The 20183-nt window shown below is 67.3% G+C and overlaps 1 protein-coding gene across 1 annotated transcript; it reads right to left on the bottom strand.

Annotated features, from left to right (window-relative positions):
- Positions 1 to 2818: 2818 nt before the first annotated feature.
- ACHE (acetylcholinesterase (Yt blood group)) lies at positions 2819 to 19662 on the bottom strand. Its single transcript, XM_074982965.1, has 4 exons — positions 19590 to 19662; positions 8265 to 9758; positions 7539 to 7705; positions 2819 to 3082 (listed from the first exon to the last, which is right to left on the bottom strand). The coding sequence occupies exons 2-4, from the start codon at positions 9749 to 9751 to the stop codon at positions 2961 to 2963; spliced, it is 1776 nt and encodes a 591-aa protein (XP_074839066.1). The 5' UTR covers positions 9752 to 9758; positions 19590 to 19662; the 3' UTR covers positions 2819 to 2960.
- Positions 19663 to 20183: the final 521 nt, after the last annotated feature.

Below are 20183 nucleotides of genomic sequence, written 5' to 3'. Positions count from 1 at the left end.
AGGATGTGAAGAAGGGGTGTGGGGCTGGGGGGGAGTGGGGGTGACGTGGAGGGCTGGGGGGGCACCATGGGGCGCTCGGGCCACGACCGGGGGTTGCTACTTTATATAATATCGATATTAACGCCTGACCAGTCCCTTAAATACCCGTTATAGATAGATGGGGGCAGGGGGTGGGGTCCTGTCTCCTGGGGACACACACACACACACACACACACCATAGACTTGGGGGGTTCCTTATATTGCACAGTCCAGTTTATTTCCTGCCTCCTATGGCTGGGGGTCTGGGGGGAGGGGTGGGGGCTGTGGAAGTGTGGTGGGGGCATGGGGGGCCCCGCGGGAGTGTGTTGGGGGCAGGTGAGGGGCTGTGGGGCTCCCTCACAGCTGGGAGCAGCGGTGGGAGGCTGTGGGGGCAGTAAGGCTGGGGGGCTGGGGACCCCTCACAGCTCGGCGCAGCAGTGGGGGGCTGTGGGGGGCTGTGGGGGAGTAAGGCTGGGGGGCCCCTCACAGCTGGGAGCAGCGGTGGGAGGCTGTGGGGGAGTAAGGCTGGGGGGCCCCTCACAGCTCGGAGCAGCGGTGGGAGGCTATGGGGGGCAGTAAGGCTGGGGGGTTGAGGCCCGTGGCAGGTTGGGGGATCATGAGGGCCCCCTCAGCTGGGAGCAGCAGTGGGGGGCATTGGGGGAGTAAAGCTGGGGGGCTGGGGGGCCCCTCACAGCTCGGCGCAGCGGTGGGGGGCTGTGGGGGGCTTTGGGGGAGTATAGCTGGGGGCTGGGGGCCCCTCACAGCTCAGCACAGCGGTGGGGGGCATTGGGGGGGTAATGCTGGGGGGCTGGGGGCCCCTCACAGCTCGGCACAGCGGTGGGGGGCTGTGGGGGGCATTGGGGGGGTAATGCTGGGGGGCTGGGGGCCCCTCACAGCTCGGCGCAGCAGTGGGGGGGCTGTGGGGGGCTTTGGGGAGTATAGCTGGGGGCTGGGGGCCCCTCACAGCTCGGCACAGCGGTGGGGGGCTGTGGGGGGCATTGGGGGGGGTAACGCTGGGGGGCTGGGGGCCCCTCACAGCTCGGCACAGTGGTGGGGGGCTGTGGGGGGCTTTGGGGGGTAATGCTGGGGGGCTGGGGGCCCCTCACAGCTCGGCACAGCGGTGGGGGGCTCTGGGGGGCATTGGGGGGGTAATGCTGGGGGGCTGGGGGCCCCTCACAGCTCGGCGCAGTGGTGGGGGGCTGCGGGGGGCTTTGGGGGGTAATGCTGGGGGGCTGGGGGCCCCTCACAGCTCGGCACAGCGGTGGGGGGCTGCGGGGGGCATTGGGGGGTAATGCTGGGGGTTGGGGGGCCCCTCACAGCTTGGCACAGCAGTGGGGGGCATTGGGGGGTAATGCTGGGGGGCTGGGGGCCCCTCACAGCTCGGCACAGCGGTGGGGGGCTGTGGGGGGCATTGGGGGGGTAATGCTGGGGGGCTGGGGGCCCCTCACAGCTCGGCACAGCAGTGGGGGGCATTGGGGGGTAATGCTGGGGGGCTGGGGGCCCCTCACAGCTCGGCACAGCGGTGGGGGGCTGTGGGGGGTAATGCTGGGGGGCTGGGGGCCCCTCAGAGCTCGGCACAGCGGTGGGGGGCTGTGGGGGGCATTGGGGGGGGTAACGCTGGGGGGCTGGGGGCCCCTCACAGCTCGGCACAGCGGTGGGGGGCTCTGGGGGGCATTGGGGGGGTAATGCTGGGGGGCTGGGGGCCCCTCACAGCTCGGCGCAGTGGTGGGGGGCTGCGGGGGGCTTTGGGGGGTAATGCTGGGGGGCTGGGGGCCCCTCACAGCTCGGCACAGCGGTGGGGGGCTGCGGGGGGCATTGGGGGGGTAATGCTGGGGGTTGGGGGGCCCCTCACAGCTTGGCACAGCAGTGGGGGGCATTGGGGGGTAATGCTGGGGGGCTGGGGGCCCCTCACAGCTCGGCACAGCGGTGGGGGGCTGTGGGGGGCATTGGGGGGGTAATGCTGGGGGGCTGGGGGCCCCTCACAGCTCGGCACAGCAGTGGGGGGCATTGGGGGGTAATGCTGGGGGGCTGGGGGCCCCTCACAGCTCGGCACAGCGGTGGGGGGCTGTGGGGGGTAATGCTGGGGGGCTGGGGGCCCCTCAGAGCTCGGCACAGCGGTGGGGGGCTGTGGGGGGCATTGGGGGGTAATGCTGGGGGGCTGGGGGCCCCTCACAGCTCGGCACAGCGGTGGGGGGCTGTGGGGGGTAATGCTGGGGGGCTGGGGGCCCCTCACAGCTCGGCACAGCGGTGGGGGGCATTGGGGGGGTAACGTGGGGGGCTGGGGGCCCCTCACAGCTCGGCACAGCGGTGGGGGGCATTGGGGGGGTAACGCTGGGGGGCTGGGGGCCCCTCACAGCTCGGCACAGCGGTGGGGGGCTGTGGGGGGCATTGGGGGGTAATGCTGGGGGCTGGGGGCCCCTCACAGCTCGGCACAGCGGTGGGGGGCATTGGGGGGGTAATGCTGGGGGGCTGGGGGCCCCTCACAGCTCGGCACAGCAGTGGGGGGCATTGGGGGGTAATGCTGGGGGGCTGGGGGCCCCTCACAGCTCGGCACAGCGGTGGGGGGCTGTGGGGGGCATTGGGGGGGTAACGCTGGGGGGCTGGGGGCCCCTCACAGCTCGGCACAGTGGTGGGGGGCTGTGGGGGGCTTTGGGGGGTAATGCTGGGGGGCTGGGGGCCCCTCACAGCTTGGCGCAGCGGTGGGGGGCTGTGGGGGGCATTGGGGGGGTAATGCTGGGGGGCTGGGGGCCCCTCACAGCTCGGCGCAGCGGTGGGGGGCTGCGGGGGGCTTTGGGGGGTAATGCTGGGGGGCTGGGGGCCCCTCACAGCTCGGCACAGCGGTGGGGGGCTGTGGGGGGTAACGCTGGGGGGCTGGGGGCCCCTCACAGCTCGGCACAGCGGTGGGGGGCTGTGGGGGGTAACGCTGGGGGGCTGGGGGCCCCTCACAGCTCGGCACAGCGGTCCTGCCGGCTATAATGGTCGAAGTGGCTCTTCCAGTGCCCCATGTACGCGCTCCAGCGGTGGAACTCCAGGCGCCACTGTCTCTCCGCCTCCTCGATGTTATCTGGCCGGGGGAGAAACGGGGGGGGGGGTGAGCAATCCCCGGCCGTCAGCCTGGAGCCCCCCCAGCCTCACAACACTGCCCTCCCCGGCCGCCTGCGCCGGGTTCCCGTCCGTCCCTCCGCCCGGGGTGTGGGCGCGTCCGGGTGCTGCGCGGGGCGCGACGCTGCTGCACTCGTCTGGGGCGCACGCGGGGGGTCGGGAACACGCGCATTGTGCGGGGCGCACCGTGTCCCTGTGACGCCTGGGCGGGTGGCGGGTCTGCCGGCATTAAAGCTGCTTTGTTCCCTCCAGAGCCCAGCACCGAGCTCGCCCCCCGCGGCTCCGTTCCCACCGTGCCCGGCGTGTCGCCCGCACCCTCGCACGTCGACTCCTTGAATCCCCTGGGGCCCACAGAACGCGTGTAACCGGCCAGGTGGGTGGACAGGCCTGAGAGTGGGTCTCCCTGGTAGGATTTCACACAGCCCTGCCGCTGCCCAAACAGGGTCATGCGTTCAGCCTTCTGTTCCTGAGCCCGGACGCCTGGGTTCTCTCCCCGGGGCTGGTGGTCAGAGCAGGGGCCGGGAGCCAGGACTCCTGGGTTCTCTCCCCAGCGCTGGGAGGGCAGTGGGGGCTGGTGGTTAGAGCAGGGGCCGGGAGCCAGGACTCCTGGGTTCTCTCCCCGGCGCTGGGAGGCAGTGGGGGCTGGTGGTTAGAGCAGGGGGTGGGAGCCAGGACTCCTGGGTTCTCTCCCCGGCGCTGGGAGGGCAGTGGGGGCTGGTGGTTAGAGCAGGGGCGGGAGCCAGGACTCCTGGGTTCTCTCCCCGGTGCTGGGAGGGCAGTGGGGGCTGGTGGTTAGAGCAGGGGGTGGGAGCCAGGACGCCTGGGTTCTCTCCCCGGGGCTGGTGGTCAGAGCAGGGGCCGGGAGCCAGGACTCCTGGGTTCTCTCCCCGGCGCTGGGAGGGCAGTGGGGGCTGGTGGTTAGAGCAGGGGCGGGAGCCAGGACTCCTGGGTTCTCTCCCCGGCGCTGGGAGGGCAGTGGGGGCTGGTGGTTAGAGCAGGGCCGGGAGCCAGGACTCCTGGATTCTCTCCCCGGCGCTGGGAGGGCAGTGGGGGCTGGTGGGTAGAGCAGGGGCCGGGAGCCAGGACTCCTGGGTTCTGTCCCTGGCGCTGGGAGGGCAGTGGGGGCTGGTGGTTAGAGCAGGGGGTGGGAGCCAGGACTCCTGGGTTTTGTCCTGGCGCTGGGAGGGCAGTGGGGGCTGGTGGTTAGAGCAGGGGGTGGGAGCCAGGACTCCTGGGTTCTCTCCCCAGCGCTGGGAGGGCAGTGGGGGCTGGTGGTTAGAGGAGGGGTGGGAGCCAGGACTCCTGGGTTCTGTCCCCGGCGCTGGGAGGGCAGTGGGGGCTGGTGGTTAGAGCAGGGGGTGGGAGCCAGGACTCCTGGGTTCTCTCCCCAGCGCTGGGAGGGCAGTGGGGGCTGGTGGTTAGAGCAGGGGGTGGGAGCCAGGACTCCTGGGTTCTGTCCTGGCGCTGGGAGGGCAGTGGGGGCTGGTGGGTCGGAGTGGGGGAGGGGGAGGTTCAGAGCCAAGACTCCTCTTCCCCCCTCCCCCAGGACTGGGCCCCCCATGTGCCTTGTCCATCCCCTCAGGAATCTTATTCCTCTGTTGTTCCCACCTGAGCTTTGTCCGTCTGTTGCACCCCAGGGCCCACCTCCCCCCCCGTGCCCCCACTCAGGGGGCCTCCTCCTGCTCCACCCCAAGTCACTTGATTTGCAGGGGGGGGGTTGAAGCAGCAAAGACACGATCATGACATGTGAAAGCAAACACAGCGACGGCCATTTATCCATGGCCAAAGCCCTCAGCCGCCCCCTTTGGGTGTAGGGTGCTGGGGCCAGGAGGGGCAGCGTGAGCCTGGCTCCCCCCTCGCTGGCTGGTGTGAGCCTGCCCCGTGTGTGCCAGCTCCCCTGACAGAGCCCAGAGCCAGCGTGATCCAGCCGTCCCTGCTCAGGACCCTGGTGTGAGTGCGTGTGCACGTTTGCACGGTGCTTGTGCTCTCTGTGTGGGGGTGCAAAGTGACTGTGCAAGGTTTGTGAACACTGTTTGTGCATGCAGTGACTGTTCAGTGTCTGTGTGCAGTGTTTGGGCAGTGACTGTTGAGCCTCTGCAATGCAGTGTGTCTGTGTGCAGTGTTCGGGCAGTGACTTCAGTGTCTGAGTGTGTCGATGTTCAGTGTTCAAGCAGTGTCTGTTTAGTTTCTGCAATGCAGTGTGTCCGTGTGCAGTGTTCATGCAGTGACTGTTCAGCGTCTGGAATGCAGTGTGTCTGTGTGCAGTGTTCATGCAGTGACTGTTCAGTGTCTGAGCGCGTTGATGTGCAGTGTTCAGGCAGTGATTGTTCAGTGTCTGGAATGCAGTATGTCTGTGTGCAGTGTTCATGCAGTGACTGTTCAGTGTCTGAGTGCGTTGATGTGCAGTGTGCAGGCAGTGACTGTTCAGCATCCACAATGCAGTGTGTCCATGTGCAGTGTTCAGGCAGTGACTGTTCAGTGTCTGAGTGTGTCCATGTGCAGTGTTCAGGCAGTGACCGTTCAGCATCCACAATGCAGTGTGTCCGTGTGCAGTGTTCATGCAGTGACTGTTCAGTGTCTGAGTGCGTTGATGTGCAGTGTTCAGGCAGTGACTGTTCAGCATGTGGAATGCAGTGTGTCCATGTGCAGTGTTCAGGCAGTGACCGTTCAGCATCCACAATGCAGTGTGTCCGTGTGCAGTGTTCATGCAGTGACTGTTCAGTGTCTGAGTGCGTTGATGTGCAGTGTTCAGGCAGTGACTGTTCAGCGTCTGGAATGCAGTGTGTCCATGTGCAGTGTTCAGGCAGTGACCGTTCAGCATCCACAATGCAGTGTGTCCGTGTGCAGTGTTCATGCAGTGACTGTTCAGTGTCTGAGTGCGTTGATGTGCAGTGTTCAGGCAGTGACTGTTCAGCGTCTGGAATGCAGTGTGTCCATGTGCAGTGTTCAGGCAGTGACCGTTCAGCATCCACAATGCAGTGTGTCCGTGTGCAGTGTTCATGCAGTGACTGTTCAGTGTCTGAGTGCGTTGATGTGCAGTGTTCAGGCAGTGACTGTTCAGCGTCTGGAATGCAGTGTGTCCATGTGCAGTGTTCAGGCAGTGACCGTTCAGCATCCACAATGCAGTGTGTCCGTGTGCAGTGTTCATGCAGTGACTGTTCAGTGTCTGAGTGCGTTGATGTGCAGTGTTCAGGCAGTGACTGTTCAGCGTCTGGAATGCAGTGTGTCCATGTGCAGTGTTCAGGCAGTGACCGTTCAGCATCCACAATGCAGTGTGTCCGTGTGCAGTGTTCAAGCAGTGACTTTTCAGCATCTGCAACACAGCGTGTCGATATGCAGGGGCTGTGGACAACATGCAGCAGGCGTGGAGTCGGCCCGCAGTGCGTCTGCACGTTCAGAGTGCACAAGAGCGGTGTGCGTTGAGCGTGCGCAGTGCACAGGTGGGTGTGTCGCAGATGTCTCAGCTCTTTGTAAGCAAGCTCTGGCGTAGGGGGGCATTTTATTCCCCCGGTTAGGCTGCAGGTATTTTCCTACTGTTCTGCAGTAACCCATAGGGTGCCTCAGTTTCCCGTCGCACTGAATTGGTGAGGGGCGTTTCAGTGTGACGATTTCTCCCTTGTCGGCGGTGGCCCTCCATGGCCCTTGTAACCCAGGCTGCCAGTAACCCCTTTCTTCCCCAGGAAGCAGGACAAAGGGTCGGAGGGGCCTGGCTGCTTTGAGTTGGAACTGGGCCGTGGAGTGGGGCAGCCTGGGCTGGGTGGGGAGGGAGGGAGGAGGCCAGTGCCTGGCTCGGGGACCCCCCCCTGGCCCCCTTCCCGGAGATGGATTGTACTGGCAGCTCCTGGTTCCTGTGCTCTGCGCTGGGTCCCTGCCACCCGGTCACGTCTGGCTGCGGGCGGGAACGGGGCCTGCCCCCCCGTGCACCAGGGAGCACGCGCGCATATGCCACGCGGGCCCCACCCCCAGCTACCCTGCCGAGGGCCTGGGGCGTCCCCAGGCCCCGCCAGTCCTCCAGGCTGGGGCCAGCCCTGCCTTGCCCCGCCCCAGCCCTCTGCCGGCTTCTGGGTGCATGCGGGGTCCGCCCTCAGGGCCAGATCTGCAGGGTGAGGAGGGGCAGGAGGACAAGGGGGGGCCCTGGTCCCCCACCAGCTGCAGCACATGGCTCTAGAGGGGAGAGAAAAAAGAGGAGGAGGGGGGTTAAGCCATGAACCGGCCCCTGGGGGGCTGGGATACCAGGCTGGCCGTGCCACGACGGGCAGAGAGATCAATGTGGCGTCTGCCTCAGTTTCCCCTCCATGAGCTTCTTGGTCACCCCGCCTCCCATGCATTGTCCTTCCTCCCACCAGGCAAGAGTCCTCCACGGAGCCCCGCAACCCCCCTGCCCCCCGAGACAGGCTGCTCCCCCGCAGGTGCCTCACCAGTGATGTTGAGCAGCTTAGGCAGGAAACGGTTCCAGAAGGCGCAGACCTGGGCCCGGAGCCCCTTCCCCACCGTCAGAGGGCGCGGGTTCAGCTGCACGTACTGCTGCTGCTGCAGGGTGTAGGGGGGCCAGCGTGTGCCCCGCTCTGACGCCTCGTTGGGGTCCCTGCGCAGGAGAGGAAGAGAGGGTCATGTCCAGCTGGCCAGGGATCCCCCAACTTACCCATAAAACCCTCAGGGTCAGAGACCCCCACTGGGGACCCCCAAACTCCCCCACCTATCCCCAATGCTGGGACCCCCCACCTCTCACCTATTCTGCAGGGGCAGGGCCCTCTTTCTGGGGACCCCTCCCAACCCACCCAATTTCTGACCCGGTGAGGGGAACCCCCAAACCCCTCCACCCCAGAGCGGGAGCCCCTACGCAGTGCGTATGCAGCGGGAGGGTGCAAGCCGGGAGGGCGCGTGACCTCTGCCCACGCACAAGGGCGCGGGTGCGCGGCAGTGGTGCAGAATGTACCGCGCGCACGTTGTGCAGGACGCGGCCGGCGGCGACGGAAGGGCTCGTGGCACGTCCGACAGCGGAGCCCGTGCGTGTTGCCTGCTTGTGCGCGGGGGGCGCAGATGCTCCCCCAAAGGCCCCCACCTACCCCGCACCGCAGGGGTCCCCCAAACTCACTGACGCCCCAGTGCAGAGCTCCCGCCCCCCACCCGGCGTGCCCCGGTACCCAGTGCGGGCGAAGTTGGCCCAGTAGCGCATGATGCGGCGGCTGAGGGCGGCCTCCTGGGCCGTGTAGTTGAGGGTGGGCTCGAGCGGCAGCCCGAAGACGAACTCGATCTCGTAGCCGTGGGGCACCCCCATCCAGGGGGGCCAGAGCAGGTTGGAGGCCCGGTGGTCGAAGAGGTAGGCGTAGACCCGGGCGCCCCGCTCGGCCAGCCGCCCGGCGAAGTGCCCCACGGGGCAGACCACGTTGTGGTCGCCCACGATGTCGTCCAGCGCCTCGCGGTTCTTCACCGGGTTCTCCTGGTCCAGCCAGTCGGTGTAGTGGAGCACGACCGCCTCGGCCGCCAGCTCGGAGGCCTGCGGGACCCCCACCCGCACGCCCCCCAGGAACTCCTCCCGGCTGATGAGGCTTTCGTTGTCCTTGCTGAAGCCGGGCGCCCCGTACAGCAGGAAGTAGGAGCCCTCGTCCCGCACCACGCCCAGCAGCACCTGGGTCTCGGCCCCGGGGCCGGCGCCCGGCGGCGCCTCTGCCGCGAAGTCCCCGTCCGCCACCGGCACGAAGGCGAAGCGGAAGACGCTGGGGTGGGGCAGGACCTGCCACTCCTGGGCGATCAGCTCGTGGGGGGCCTTGCCCCGCAGGCAGGCGGCCAGCTCGGCGTCCCCGCCCGCCACCGGGCAGCCCACCAGCTTGGCCAGCAGCGTGGCCCGGCGGCGGGCCTCGGCGGGCGGCACGCTGGCCCAGGGGGCGTTGGGGGCGCCGCTCTGCAGGACGGCCCGGCGGAAGAGCGGCCGGCTGGCGGGCGCCAGGAGGTGCAGGCCCACCGAGGCGGCCCCGGCGCTCTCGCCGAAGAGCGTCACCGCCCGGGGGTTGCCCCCGAAGAGGTGGACGTTGTCCCGCACCCAGCGCAGCGCCAGGCGCTGGTCCAGGAGTCCCACGTTGCCCGGCGCCTCGGCGCTGCCCGGCAGGGCCAGGAAGCCGAAGGCGCCCACGCGGTAGTTCATGGAGACCAGCACCAGCTGCTCGGCGTGGGCCAGGTAGCGCCCGTCGTACACGTCCAGCGAGGCGGAGCCGCTGTAGAAGCCGCCCCCGTAGATCCACACCAGCACGGAGGCGTTGCGGGGCCGCGGGGAGGGCGCCCAGACGTTGAGGTACAGGCAGTCCTCGCTCATCTCCCGGTTGGGGTTCCACATCTCCATGCCGGGGAAGCCGGGGTACAGCGTGTCCACGTACTGGTGGCAGGCGCGCTGGAAGGCCGTGGCCTCCAGCACCCCGGCCCAGGGCTGCTTGGGCTCGGGCCGCCGGAACCGCAGGGCCCCCACGGGCGGCTCGGCGTAGGGGATGCCCAGGAAGGCCGAGACGTGGCCCGAGAGGACGGGCAGCCGCAGGCCCCGCAGCCGGCCGGCCCGGGTGCTCACCACCAGCTCGTTGGCCCGGGCCAGGGCCAGGGCCAGGGCCCAGCACAGCAGGACGGCGGGCGCGGCTCCGGCCATGTCGAGGCTGTGGGGGAGGGAGAGACGGGTTAGGGGGCAGCGGGGGACGTGCCTCCCCCCCGCCCCACTGCACCCGCCAGCCCCTCCCGCCGCCCTGATAAGGAGCCCGCCAGCCCCAGGGCCCTTATCAACCGCATGCAGCGCCCCAGCGGGGCAGCGCCAGGGAGTGGGTAGAGCACGGCCAGGCTGGGAGCCAGGACTCCTGGTTCTCTCCCCAGTGCTGGGAGGGCAGTGGGGGCTGGTGGTTAGAGCAGGAGGTGGGAGCCAGGACTCCTGGGTTCTCTCCCCGGCACTGGGAGGGCAGCGGGGGCTGGTGGTTAGAGCAGGGGGTGGGAGCCAGGACTCCTGGGTTCTCTCCCCAGTGCTGGGAGGGCAGTGGGGGCTGGTGGTGAGAGCAGGGGGCCGGGAGCCAGGACTCCTGGGTTCTCTCCCCGGCGCTGGGAGGGCAGTGGGGGCTGGTGGTTAGAGCAGGGGCCGGGAGCCAGGACTCCTGGGTTCTCTCCCCGGCGCTGGGAGGGCAGTGGGGGCTGGTGGTTAGAGCAGGAGGTGGGAGCCAGGACTCCTGGGTTCTCTCCCCAGCGCTGGGAGGGCAGTGGGGGCTGGTGGTTAGAGCAGGGGGTGGGAGCCAGGACTCCTGGGTTCTCTCCCCGGCGCTGGGAGGGCAGTGGGGGCTGGTGGGTAGAGCAGGGGGTGAGAGCCAGGACTCCTGGGTTCTCTCCCTGGCGCTGGGAGGGCAGTGGGGGCTGGTGGTTAGAGCAGGGGGCCGGGAGCCAGGACTCCTGGGTTCTCTCCCCGGCGCTGGGAGGGCAGTGGGGGCTGGTGGCTGGAGCAGGGGGCGGGAGCCAGGACTCCTGGGTTCTCTCCCCGGCGCTGGGAGGGCAGTGGGGGCTGGTGGTTAGAGCCGGGGGTGGGAGCCAGGACTCCTGGGTTCTCTCCCTGGCACTGGGAGGGTAGTGGGGGCTGGTGGTTAGAGCAGGGGCTGGGAGCCAGGACTCCTGGGTTCTCTCCCAGGTGCTGGGAGGGCAGTGAGGGCTGGTGGTTAGAGCAGGGGGCGGGAGCCAGGACTCCTGGGTTCTCTCCCACCTCCAGGGTGTCACACTCAGAGCAGGAGCCCTGGTACCAGGGACTATGTACACACACACACACAATTAGCCAGTGCACACTGTCACACAATTCTCAGACACACCCTGCCCACCACGATGACACACAGCTCCCCGACACACACACACCCTGCCCAGCCCAACGACACACAGCTCCCCGACACACACATGGTCCCCCTGCACTGGCTGTGCGGCTGCCCCCCAGCCCGCCCGGCGCCCCGGCAGGAATCACAGCCCCCCATCGCACACTCACCCCCTTCCAGCCAGGGCCCCGCCCATGCGTCGCTGGCTGGCAGTGCCCGTGGGGTTGGAGTCCATGGGGCGGGGAGGGGGCAGACAGGCCCTTGATCCCTGAGCAAACAGGGTGGTACCCCCACCGCTGAGGCCGGAAAAACCGGCTTGGCCAGGCTGGGGTGAACCTCCCAGTGGGGCGCTGTGGGGCAGGAGCCTGGGTGTGTGTGGGTGGGTCCCAGCGGGGCGCTGTGGGGCAGGATCCCTGGGTGTGTGTGGGTCACAGCAGGGGGGCTCTGTGGGGCAGGAGCCCTGGGTTTTGTGGGGCTCCCAATGGGGCGCTGTGGGGCAGGAGCCCTGGGTGTGTGTGGGTCGCAGCAGGGGGCGCTGTGGGGCAGAAGCCCTGGGTGTGGGTGTGTGTGTGGGAGGGGGGTTCCCAGCAGGGGGCTCTGTGGGGCAGGACCCCTGGGTTTTGTGGGGCTCCCAATGGGGTGCTGTGGGGCAGGATCCCTGGGTGTGTGTGGGTCACAGCAGGGGGGCTCTGTGGGGCAGGAGCCCTGGGTTTTGTGGGGCTCCCAATGGGGCGCTGTGGGGCAGGAGCCCTGGGTTTTGTGGGGCTCCCAATGGGGCGCTGTGGGGCAGGATCCCTGGGTGTGGGTGGGTCGCAGCAGGGGGCGCTGTGGGGCAGGAGCCCTGGGTTTTGTGGGGCTCCCAATGGGGCGCTGTGGGGCAGGATCCCTGGGTTTTGTGGGGCTCCCAATGGGGCGCTGTGGGGCAGGATCCCTGGGTGTGGGTGGGGCTCCCAATGGGGCGCTGTGGGGCAGGATCCCTGGGTGTGTGTGGGTCGCAGCAGGGGGCGCTGTGGGGCAGGATCCCTGGGTGTGGGTGGGTCGCAGCAGGGGGCGCTGTGGGGCAGAAGCCCTGGGGGGGGGGGGGTGTGGGAGGGGGGTTCCCAGCAGGGGGCGCTGTGGGGCAGGATCCCTGGGTGTGTGTGGGTCGCAGCAGGGGGCGCTGTGGGGCAGAAGTCCTGGGGGGGGGGTGTGGGAGGGGGGTTCCCAGCAGGGGGCGCTGTGGGGCAGAAGCCCTGGGGGGGGGGTGTGTGGGAGGGGGGTTCCCAGCAGGGGGCGCTGTGGGGCAGAAGCCCTGGGTGTGGGTGTGGGGGTGTGTGTGGGAGGGGGGTTCCCAGCAGGGGGGCGCTGTGGGGCAGGACCCCGTCTCTGGGCGGTGCCGTTTGGGGGCGAGCTTGCGTCTCTGCCGGTCCCTGTGCTGGCTGGGGGAGGGGCCTGGCAGGGAGGGAGGGGTGGGGGCTGGGCTCTGCCCCCCGCCGGGCCCTGAGCCAGCCCCCCACCCCCCTGCCGTGGGGAGCAGCTGTGCCCAGGCCTGGCGCGGGCTCAGCTGTTGGTGCCCAAAATACCCCGGCCGGACATTCCCAGCACTCGCTCGGGGGCTGGGGCTGGGGCTGGGGCCGGGGGCCCCCTGCTGTGGTAGTCCTGGGAAAGGGGGAGGGGCTGATCTGGGGTACGCAGGGGGAGGGGCTCCCCGTTTGGGGCAGGATGGGGCCCCTCTAGCCGGAGACCCCCAACCCAGCCAAGGATTATTTCAGAGCCTCCCCACTGGCCCATGGAGGCTGGGACCAGCCCCCTCCGCCCCACGGGCAGCTCTGAAGAGGGGCGCACGGAACACCCCCCCCCCACACGTGCACACGTGCGTGCATGAGGGACGGGCGCACAGGCACCCACACACCCGGCACGGCGCACAAATGTGCAGCGCAGAAACCCCAGGCACAGGAGATGGGTGTAAGCTACCCCAGGCACCAAACGCTTGTGTAAAACGCGCACACACACACACACACACACACACAGACACACACACACCAGGCGTGGAAGATGGGTGTGTGTCACACACAAACCAGGCACAGAGCACATGTGTTTGTGATGTGCTCCAGGCACTGAACGCTTGTGTAAAACACACACACAAACCAGGCACAGAGGATACGTGTGGATCACCACACCAGGCCTGAAACACACTTATCAGACACACCAGGCACGCCACACACCTGTAACCGCCCCCCCAACCGGCATGGAACTCACATGTATGTACCAGCACACATCCACGTGCATGAAACTCGCACGTGTGTGAAAGCACGTGCACGCTGCCCGCGCCTGAGGACGCCCTTGGGGGAACAGCCAGCCCTCCCCGCCCCCCGCCGATGTGTTCACAGCTGTTAATAGCCCTCAGTTTGCAAACACAGCAGGGTCTCCATGGGCACTGCTGGGGGGGCGGGGACCAGCCTTCGGAGAAAGCGCCCCCCCAACCGGCCTTTCCTCCCGCCCCTGCATCTGCCCTGCCCCGTAGCCCCATTCTTTGCCCCCCGACTCCAAGACATCCCCTCCCCCACTCACACTGCACCACACCTGGAGAGCTCGGCTAGGGGCGGAGGGGGGCAGGGTGTGGCTGTGGTGTGGGGAGAGACAGAGGGGGACAGTCCAGTCTGGGGATGGACAGACAGACAGGGTGATGGAGGGGGTGACAGGTGGATGGATGGATGGATGGGGAGGTGGGTGTGGCTGTGGATGGATGGATGGGGAGGTGGGTGTGGCTGTGGATGGATGGATGGATGGATGGACGGATGGATGGATGGACGGGGAGGTGGGTGTGGCTGTGGATGGATGGATGGATGGATGGATGGGGAGGTGGGTGTGGCTGTGGATGGATGGATGGATGGATGGGGAGGTGGGTGTGGCTGTGGATGGATAGATGGATGGATGGATGGGGAGGTGGGTGTGGCTGTGGATGGATGGATGGATGGATGGGGAGGTGGGTGTGGCTGTGGATGGATGGATGGATGGGGAGGTGGGTGTGGCTGTGGATGGATAGATGGATGGATGGATGGGGAGGTGGGTGTGGCTGTGGATGGATGGATGGATGGATGGGGAGGTGGCTGTGGATGGACGGATGGATGGATGGATGGGGAGGTGGGTGTGGCTGTGGATGGATGGATGGATGGGGAGGTGGGTGTGGCTGTGAATGGATGGATGGATGGGGAGGTGGGTGTGGCTGTGGATGGATGGATGGATGGATGGGGAGGTGGGTGTGGCTGTGGATGGACGGATGGATGGATGGGGAGGTGGGTGTGGCTGTGGATGGATGGATGGATGGATGGGGAGGTGGGTGTGGCTGTGGATGGATGGATGGATGGATGGATGGACGGGGAGGTGGGTGTGGCTGTGGATGGATGGATGGATGGATGGATGGGGAGGTGGGTGTGGCTGTGGATGGATGGATGGATGGGGAGGTGGGTGTGGCTGTGGATGGATGGATGGATAGATGGAGAGGTGGGTGTGGCTGTGGATGGATGGATGGATGGATGGGGAGGTGGGTGTGGCTGTGGATGGATGGATGGATGGATGGGGAGGTGGGTGTGGCTGTGGATGGATGGATGGATGGATGGATGGACGGGGAGGTGGGTGTGGCTGTGGATGGATGGATGGATGGGGAGGTGGGTGTGGCTGTGGATGGATGGATGGATGGGGAGGTGGCTGTGGATGGATGGATGGATGGATGGATGGATGGGGAGGTGGGTGTGGCTGTGGATGGATGGATGGATGGGGAGGTGGGTGTGGCTGTGGATGGATGGATGGATGGGGAGGTGGGTGTGGCTGTGGATGGATGGATGGATGGATGGGGAGGTGGGTGTGGCTGTGGATGGATGGATGGATGGGGAGGTGGGTGTGGCTGTGGATGGATGGATGGATGGATGGGGAGGTGGGTGTGGCTGTGGATGGATGGATGGATGGATGGATGGGGAGGTGGCTGTGGGTGGATGGATGGATGGATGGATGGGGAGGTGGGTGTGGCTGTGGATGGATGGATGGATGGATGGATGGGGAGGTGGGTGTGGCTGTGGATGGATGGATGGATGGATGGATAGATGGGGAGGTGGGTGTGGCTGTGAATGGATGGATGGATGGATGGGGAGGTGGGTGTGGCTGTGGATGGATGGATGGATGGATGGGGAGGTGGCTGTGGATGGACGGATGGATGGATGGATGGGGAGGTGGGTGTGGCTGTGGATGGATGGATGGATGGGGAGGTGGGTGTGGCTGTGAATGGATGGATGGATGGGGAGGTGGGTGTGGCTGTGGATGGATGGATGGACGGATGGATGGATGGGGAGGTGGGTGTGGCTGTGGATGGATGGATGGATGGATGGGGAGGTGGGTGTGGCTGTGGATGGATGGATGGATGGATGGATGGACGGGGAGGTGGGTGTGGCTGTGGATGGATGGATGGATGGATGGATGGGGAGGTGGGTGTGGCTGTGGATGGATGGATGGATGGGGAGGTGGGTGTGGCTGTGGCTGTGGATGGATGGATGGATGGATGGATGGGGAGGTGGGTGTGGCTGTGGATGGATGGATGGATGGATGGGGAGGTGGGTGTGGCTGTGGATGGATGGATGGATGGATGGATGGACGGGGAGGTGGGTGTGGCTGTGGATGGATGGATGGATGGGGAGGTGGGTGTGGCTGTGGATGGATGGATGGATGGGGAGGTGGCTGTGGGTGGGTGGATGGATGGATGGATGGATGGGGAGGTGGGTGTGGCTGTGGATGGATGGATGGATGGATGGGGAGGTGGGTGTGGCTGTGGATGGATGGATGGATGGGGAGGTGGGTGTGGCTGTGGATGGATGGATGGATGGATGGGGAGGTGGGTGTGGCTGTGGATGGATGGATGGATGGATGGATGGGGAGGTGGGTGTGGCTGTGGATGGATGGATGGATGGATGGATGGGGAGGTGGGTGTGGCTGTGGATGGATGGATGGATGGATGGATAGATGGGGAGGTGGGTGTGGCTGTGAATGGATGGATGGATGGATGGGGAGGTGGGTGTGGCTGTGGATGGATGGATGGATGGATGGGGAGGTGGGCGTGGCTGTGGATGGATGGATGGATGGATGGATGGGGAGGTGGGTGTGGCTGTGGATGGATGGATGGATGGGGAGGTGGGTGTGGCTGTGGATGGATGGATGGATGGATGGATGGGGAGGTGGGTGTGGCTGTGGATGGATGGATGGATGGATGGGGAGGTGGCTGTGGATGGATGGATGGATGGAGGGGGAGGTGGGTGTGGCTGTGGCTGTGGATGGATGGATGGATGGATGGGGAGGTGGGTGTGGCTGTGGATGGGTGGATGGATGGATGGATGGATGGGGAGGTGGGTGTGGCTGTGGATGGATGGATGGACGGATGGATGGGGAGGTGGGTGTGGCTGTGGATGGATGGATGGATGGATGGGGAGGTGGGTGTGGATGGATGGATGGATGGAGGGGGAGGTGGGTGTGGCTGTGGCTGTGGATGGATGGATGGATGGATGGATGGATGGGGAGGTGGGTGTGGCTGTGGCTATGGATGGATGGATGGATGGGGAGGTGGGTGTGGCTGTGGATGGATGGATGGATGGATGGGGAGGTGGCTGTGGATGGATGGATGGATGGAGGGGGAGGTGGGTGTGGCTGTGGCTGTGGATGGATGGATGGATGGATGGATGGATGGGGAGGTGGGTGTGGCTGTGGATGGATGGATGGATGGATGGATGGATGGGGAGGTGGCTGTGGATGGATGGATGGATGGAGGGGGAGGTGGGTGTGGCTGTGGATGGATGGATGGATGGATGGGGAGGTGGGTGTGGCTGTGGATGGGTGGATGGATGGATGGATGGATGGGGAGGTGGGTGTGGCTGTGGATGGATGGATGGATGGGGAGGTGGGTGTGGCTGTGGATGGATGGATGGATGGATGGATGGGGAGGTGGGTGTGGCTGTGGATGGATGGATGGATGGGGAGGTGGGTGTGGCTGTGGATGGATGGATGGATGGGGGTGACAGACAGGGTGACTGAAGGGTGGGTGGATGGATGGATGGAGGGTGACAGACAGGGTGACGGAGGGATGACGGGGTGGATGGATGGGTGGGTGGATGGATGGAGGGTGACAGACAGGGTGACGGAGGGATGACGGGGTGGATGGATGGAGGGTGACAGACCGGGTGGTGGAGGGATGATGGGTGGGTGGATCGAGGGTGACAGACGGGGTGACGGAGGGATGATGGGGTGGGTGGATGGGTGGGTGGGTGGATCGAGGGTGACAGACGGGGTGAGGGAGGGATGATGGGGTGGGTGGATGGGTGGGTGGATGGAGGGTGACAGACGGGGTGACGGAGGGATGATGGGGTGGGTGGATGGGTGGGGGGGTGGGTGGATCGAGGGTGACGGACAGGGTGACGGAGGGATGACGGGGTGGATGGGTGGGTGGATCGAGGGTGACGGATGGGGTGACGGAGGGGTGATGGGGTGGGTGGATCGAGGGTGACAGACGGGGTGACGGAGGGATGACGGAGTGGATGGGTGGGTGGGTGGATCGAGGGTGATGGACAGGGTGACGGAGGGGTGATGGGTGGATGGATGGGTGGGTGGGTGGATTGAGGGTGACAGACGGGTGATGGAGGGGTGATGGGTGTATGGGTGGGTGGATCGAGGGTGATGGACAGGGTGACGGAGGGATGATGGGGTGGATGGATGGATGGGTGGGTGGATCGAGGGTGACGGACGGGGTGACAGACAGGGTGACGGAGGGGTGACGGGGTGGATGGATGGATGGGTGGGTGGATCGAGGGTGACGGACGGGGTGACGGAGGGGTGATGGGTGGATGGATGGGTGGGTGGGTGGATTGAGGGTGACGGACGGGGTGACGGAGGGGTGATGGGGTGGGTGGATCGAGGGTGACGGACGGGTGACGGAGGGATGACGGGGTGGATGGGTGGATGGGTGGGTGGAGCGAGGGTGAGGGACGGGTGACGGAGGGGTGATGGGTGGATGGATGGGTGGGTGGGTGGATTGAGGGTGACGGACGGGGTGACGGAGGGGTGATGGGGTGGGTGGATCGAGGGTGACGGACAGGGTGACGGAGGGATGACGGGGTGGATGGGTGGATGGGTGGGTGGAGCGAGGGTGATGGACAGGGTGACGGAGGGGTGGTGTTTGGGTGGATCGAGGGTGACGGAGGGGTGCACAGGGCGGGGGGCATGCGGGGCGGGGGCGCGCACTGGGGGATGAAGGGCGGGGGGGTGCCCGGGTGGTGGTGGGACAAACAGTTAGTGCAGAGGGTGGGGTTGCGCACTGGGGGCGCGCACAGGGGGGCGCACAGGGCTGGGGGGAGCATGGGAGGGCATGCAAGGCGGGGGGGCGCACGGGGTGACGCAGGGTGGGGGTCGCACAGGGGGTGTGCACGGGGGAGGTCGGGGGTCGCACGGGGCAGCACGGGGCAGGGCAGGGGGCGCACAGGTGGTGGGGGGGTGCAAGGGGGTTCTGCCTTGGTCGGGGCCAGCAGCACTGTGAAGGGAAACATCTCCTGGGGCGCCTGTGTTTGCGGGGGGGGGGTGGGGGGAGTCCGCAGGTCACATGAACTCCCTTTTCCTCCCCTCCCCCTCCCCCTACCGCAGCAGCCTCCTGCCCCCCCTCCCGGGCCTCGGGGGAGGTGGCTGGGCAGGGAGGGGGAGCCGGGTACCAGTCCGCAGCCCCCCCGCTTGCGTAACTCCCGCCCCCCTGCAGGTGCCTCCCGATGCTGCAGATGCGGATGGGCCGTAGGGATGGGGGACCCCAGAAGGACGCAGGGGGACGAGGGTCCCCGGGGGATGCAGGGCAGGGTTGCAGGGGGATGGGGAACCCCGGGGGTTTGCAGGGGAACGGGGTCCCTGGAAGGATGCAGGGGCGGTTGCAGCGGGATGGGGGTCCCCAGGGGGACGCAGGGGGGATTGCAGGGGGACTGGAGTCCCTGGGGGATGCGGGAGGGATGGGGAACCCCGGGGGTGCTGCAGGGGAGCAGGGTCCCCAGTAGGACACAGGGGGGTTGCAGGGGGTTGGGTGTCCCCGGGAGGATGCAGGGGAATGGGGAATCCCGGGGGGTTGCAGGGGGATGGGGCTCCCTGGGGGATGCAGGGGGGGTTGCAGGGGAACGGGGCCCCAGGGGGTTGCAGGAGGGATGGGGAACCCCAGGGGCAGTGCAGGGGAAAGGGGTCCCCGGGAGGACGCAAGGGGGGTTGCAGGGAACGGGGGCCCGGGAGGTTGCAGGAGGGATGGGGAACCCCGGGGGTTGCAGGGGAACGAGGTCCCCGGGGGACGCAGGCAGGGTTGCAGGGGGATGGGAAACCCCAGGAGGTTGCAGGAGGGATGGGGAACCCCGGGGGTTGCAGGGGAACGGGGTCCCTGGGGGACGCAGGGGGGGTTGCAGGGGGATGGGGGTCCCCGGGGGATGCAGGAGAATGGGGAACCCCGGGGGTTGCAGGGGAACGGGGTCCCTGGGGGACGCAGGGGGGGTTGCAGGGGGATGGGGGTCCCCGGGGGATGCAGGAGAATGGGGAACCCCGGGGGGTTGCAGGGGAATGGGGGTCCCCGGGGGGTTGCAGGGGAATGGGGAACCCCGGGGGGTTGCAGGGGGACGGGCTCACCTGGGGGCGGGGGGAAGCGGGTCCCCGGTCCGGGCTGGCGGGCGCCGCCGGCTGCAGGCTCCGGGATCCGGGATCCGGGCTCTGGGCTAAACCGGCCCCCCCCCGCCCCCGCCCCCGCCCCCCCTCCGCAGCCACGTCTCGCGAGCCTGCCCAGCCCCTGCCGCCCCGGGGGGGAAGGGGGGGGGCCGGCCGAGGGAGGGGCGGGCTGGGGTCTGCCTGGCAGCGGGGGGCAGGCAGGGGGCTGGCTGGCATTGTGGGGCAGGTGAGGGGCAGGCAGGGGGGCAGGCCGGCATTGTGGGGCAGGTGGGGGGCAGGCAGGGGGCAGGTCGGCATTGTGGGGCAGGTGTGGGGCAGGCAGGGGGCAGGTCGGCATTGTGGGGCAGGTGTGGGGCAGGCGGGGGGCAGGCCGGCATTGTGGGGCAGGTGTGGGGCAGGCAGGGGGCAGGTCGGCATTGTGGGGCAGGTGTGGGGCAGGCTGGGGGCAGGCCGGCATTGTGGGGCAGGTGTGGGGCAGGCAGGGGACAGGCCGGCATTGTGGGGCAGGTGGGGGGCAGGCAGGGGGCAGGCCGGCATTGTGGGGCCAGGCTGGTGTCA

The sequence above is a fragment of the Carettochelys insculpta genome, chromosome 34 (assembly GCF_033958435.1).
Source record: "Carettochelys insculpta isolate YL-2023 chromosome 34, ASM3395843v1, whole genome shotgun sequence".
Taxonomy (NCBI): domain Eukaryota; kingdom Metazoa; phylum Chordata; order Testudines; family Carettochelyidae; genus Carettochelys; species Carettochelys insculpta.
The sequence above is the reverse complement of the archived record's forward strand: the minus strand, read 5'-3'. Positions and strand labels throughout refer to the sequence as shown.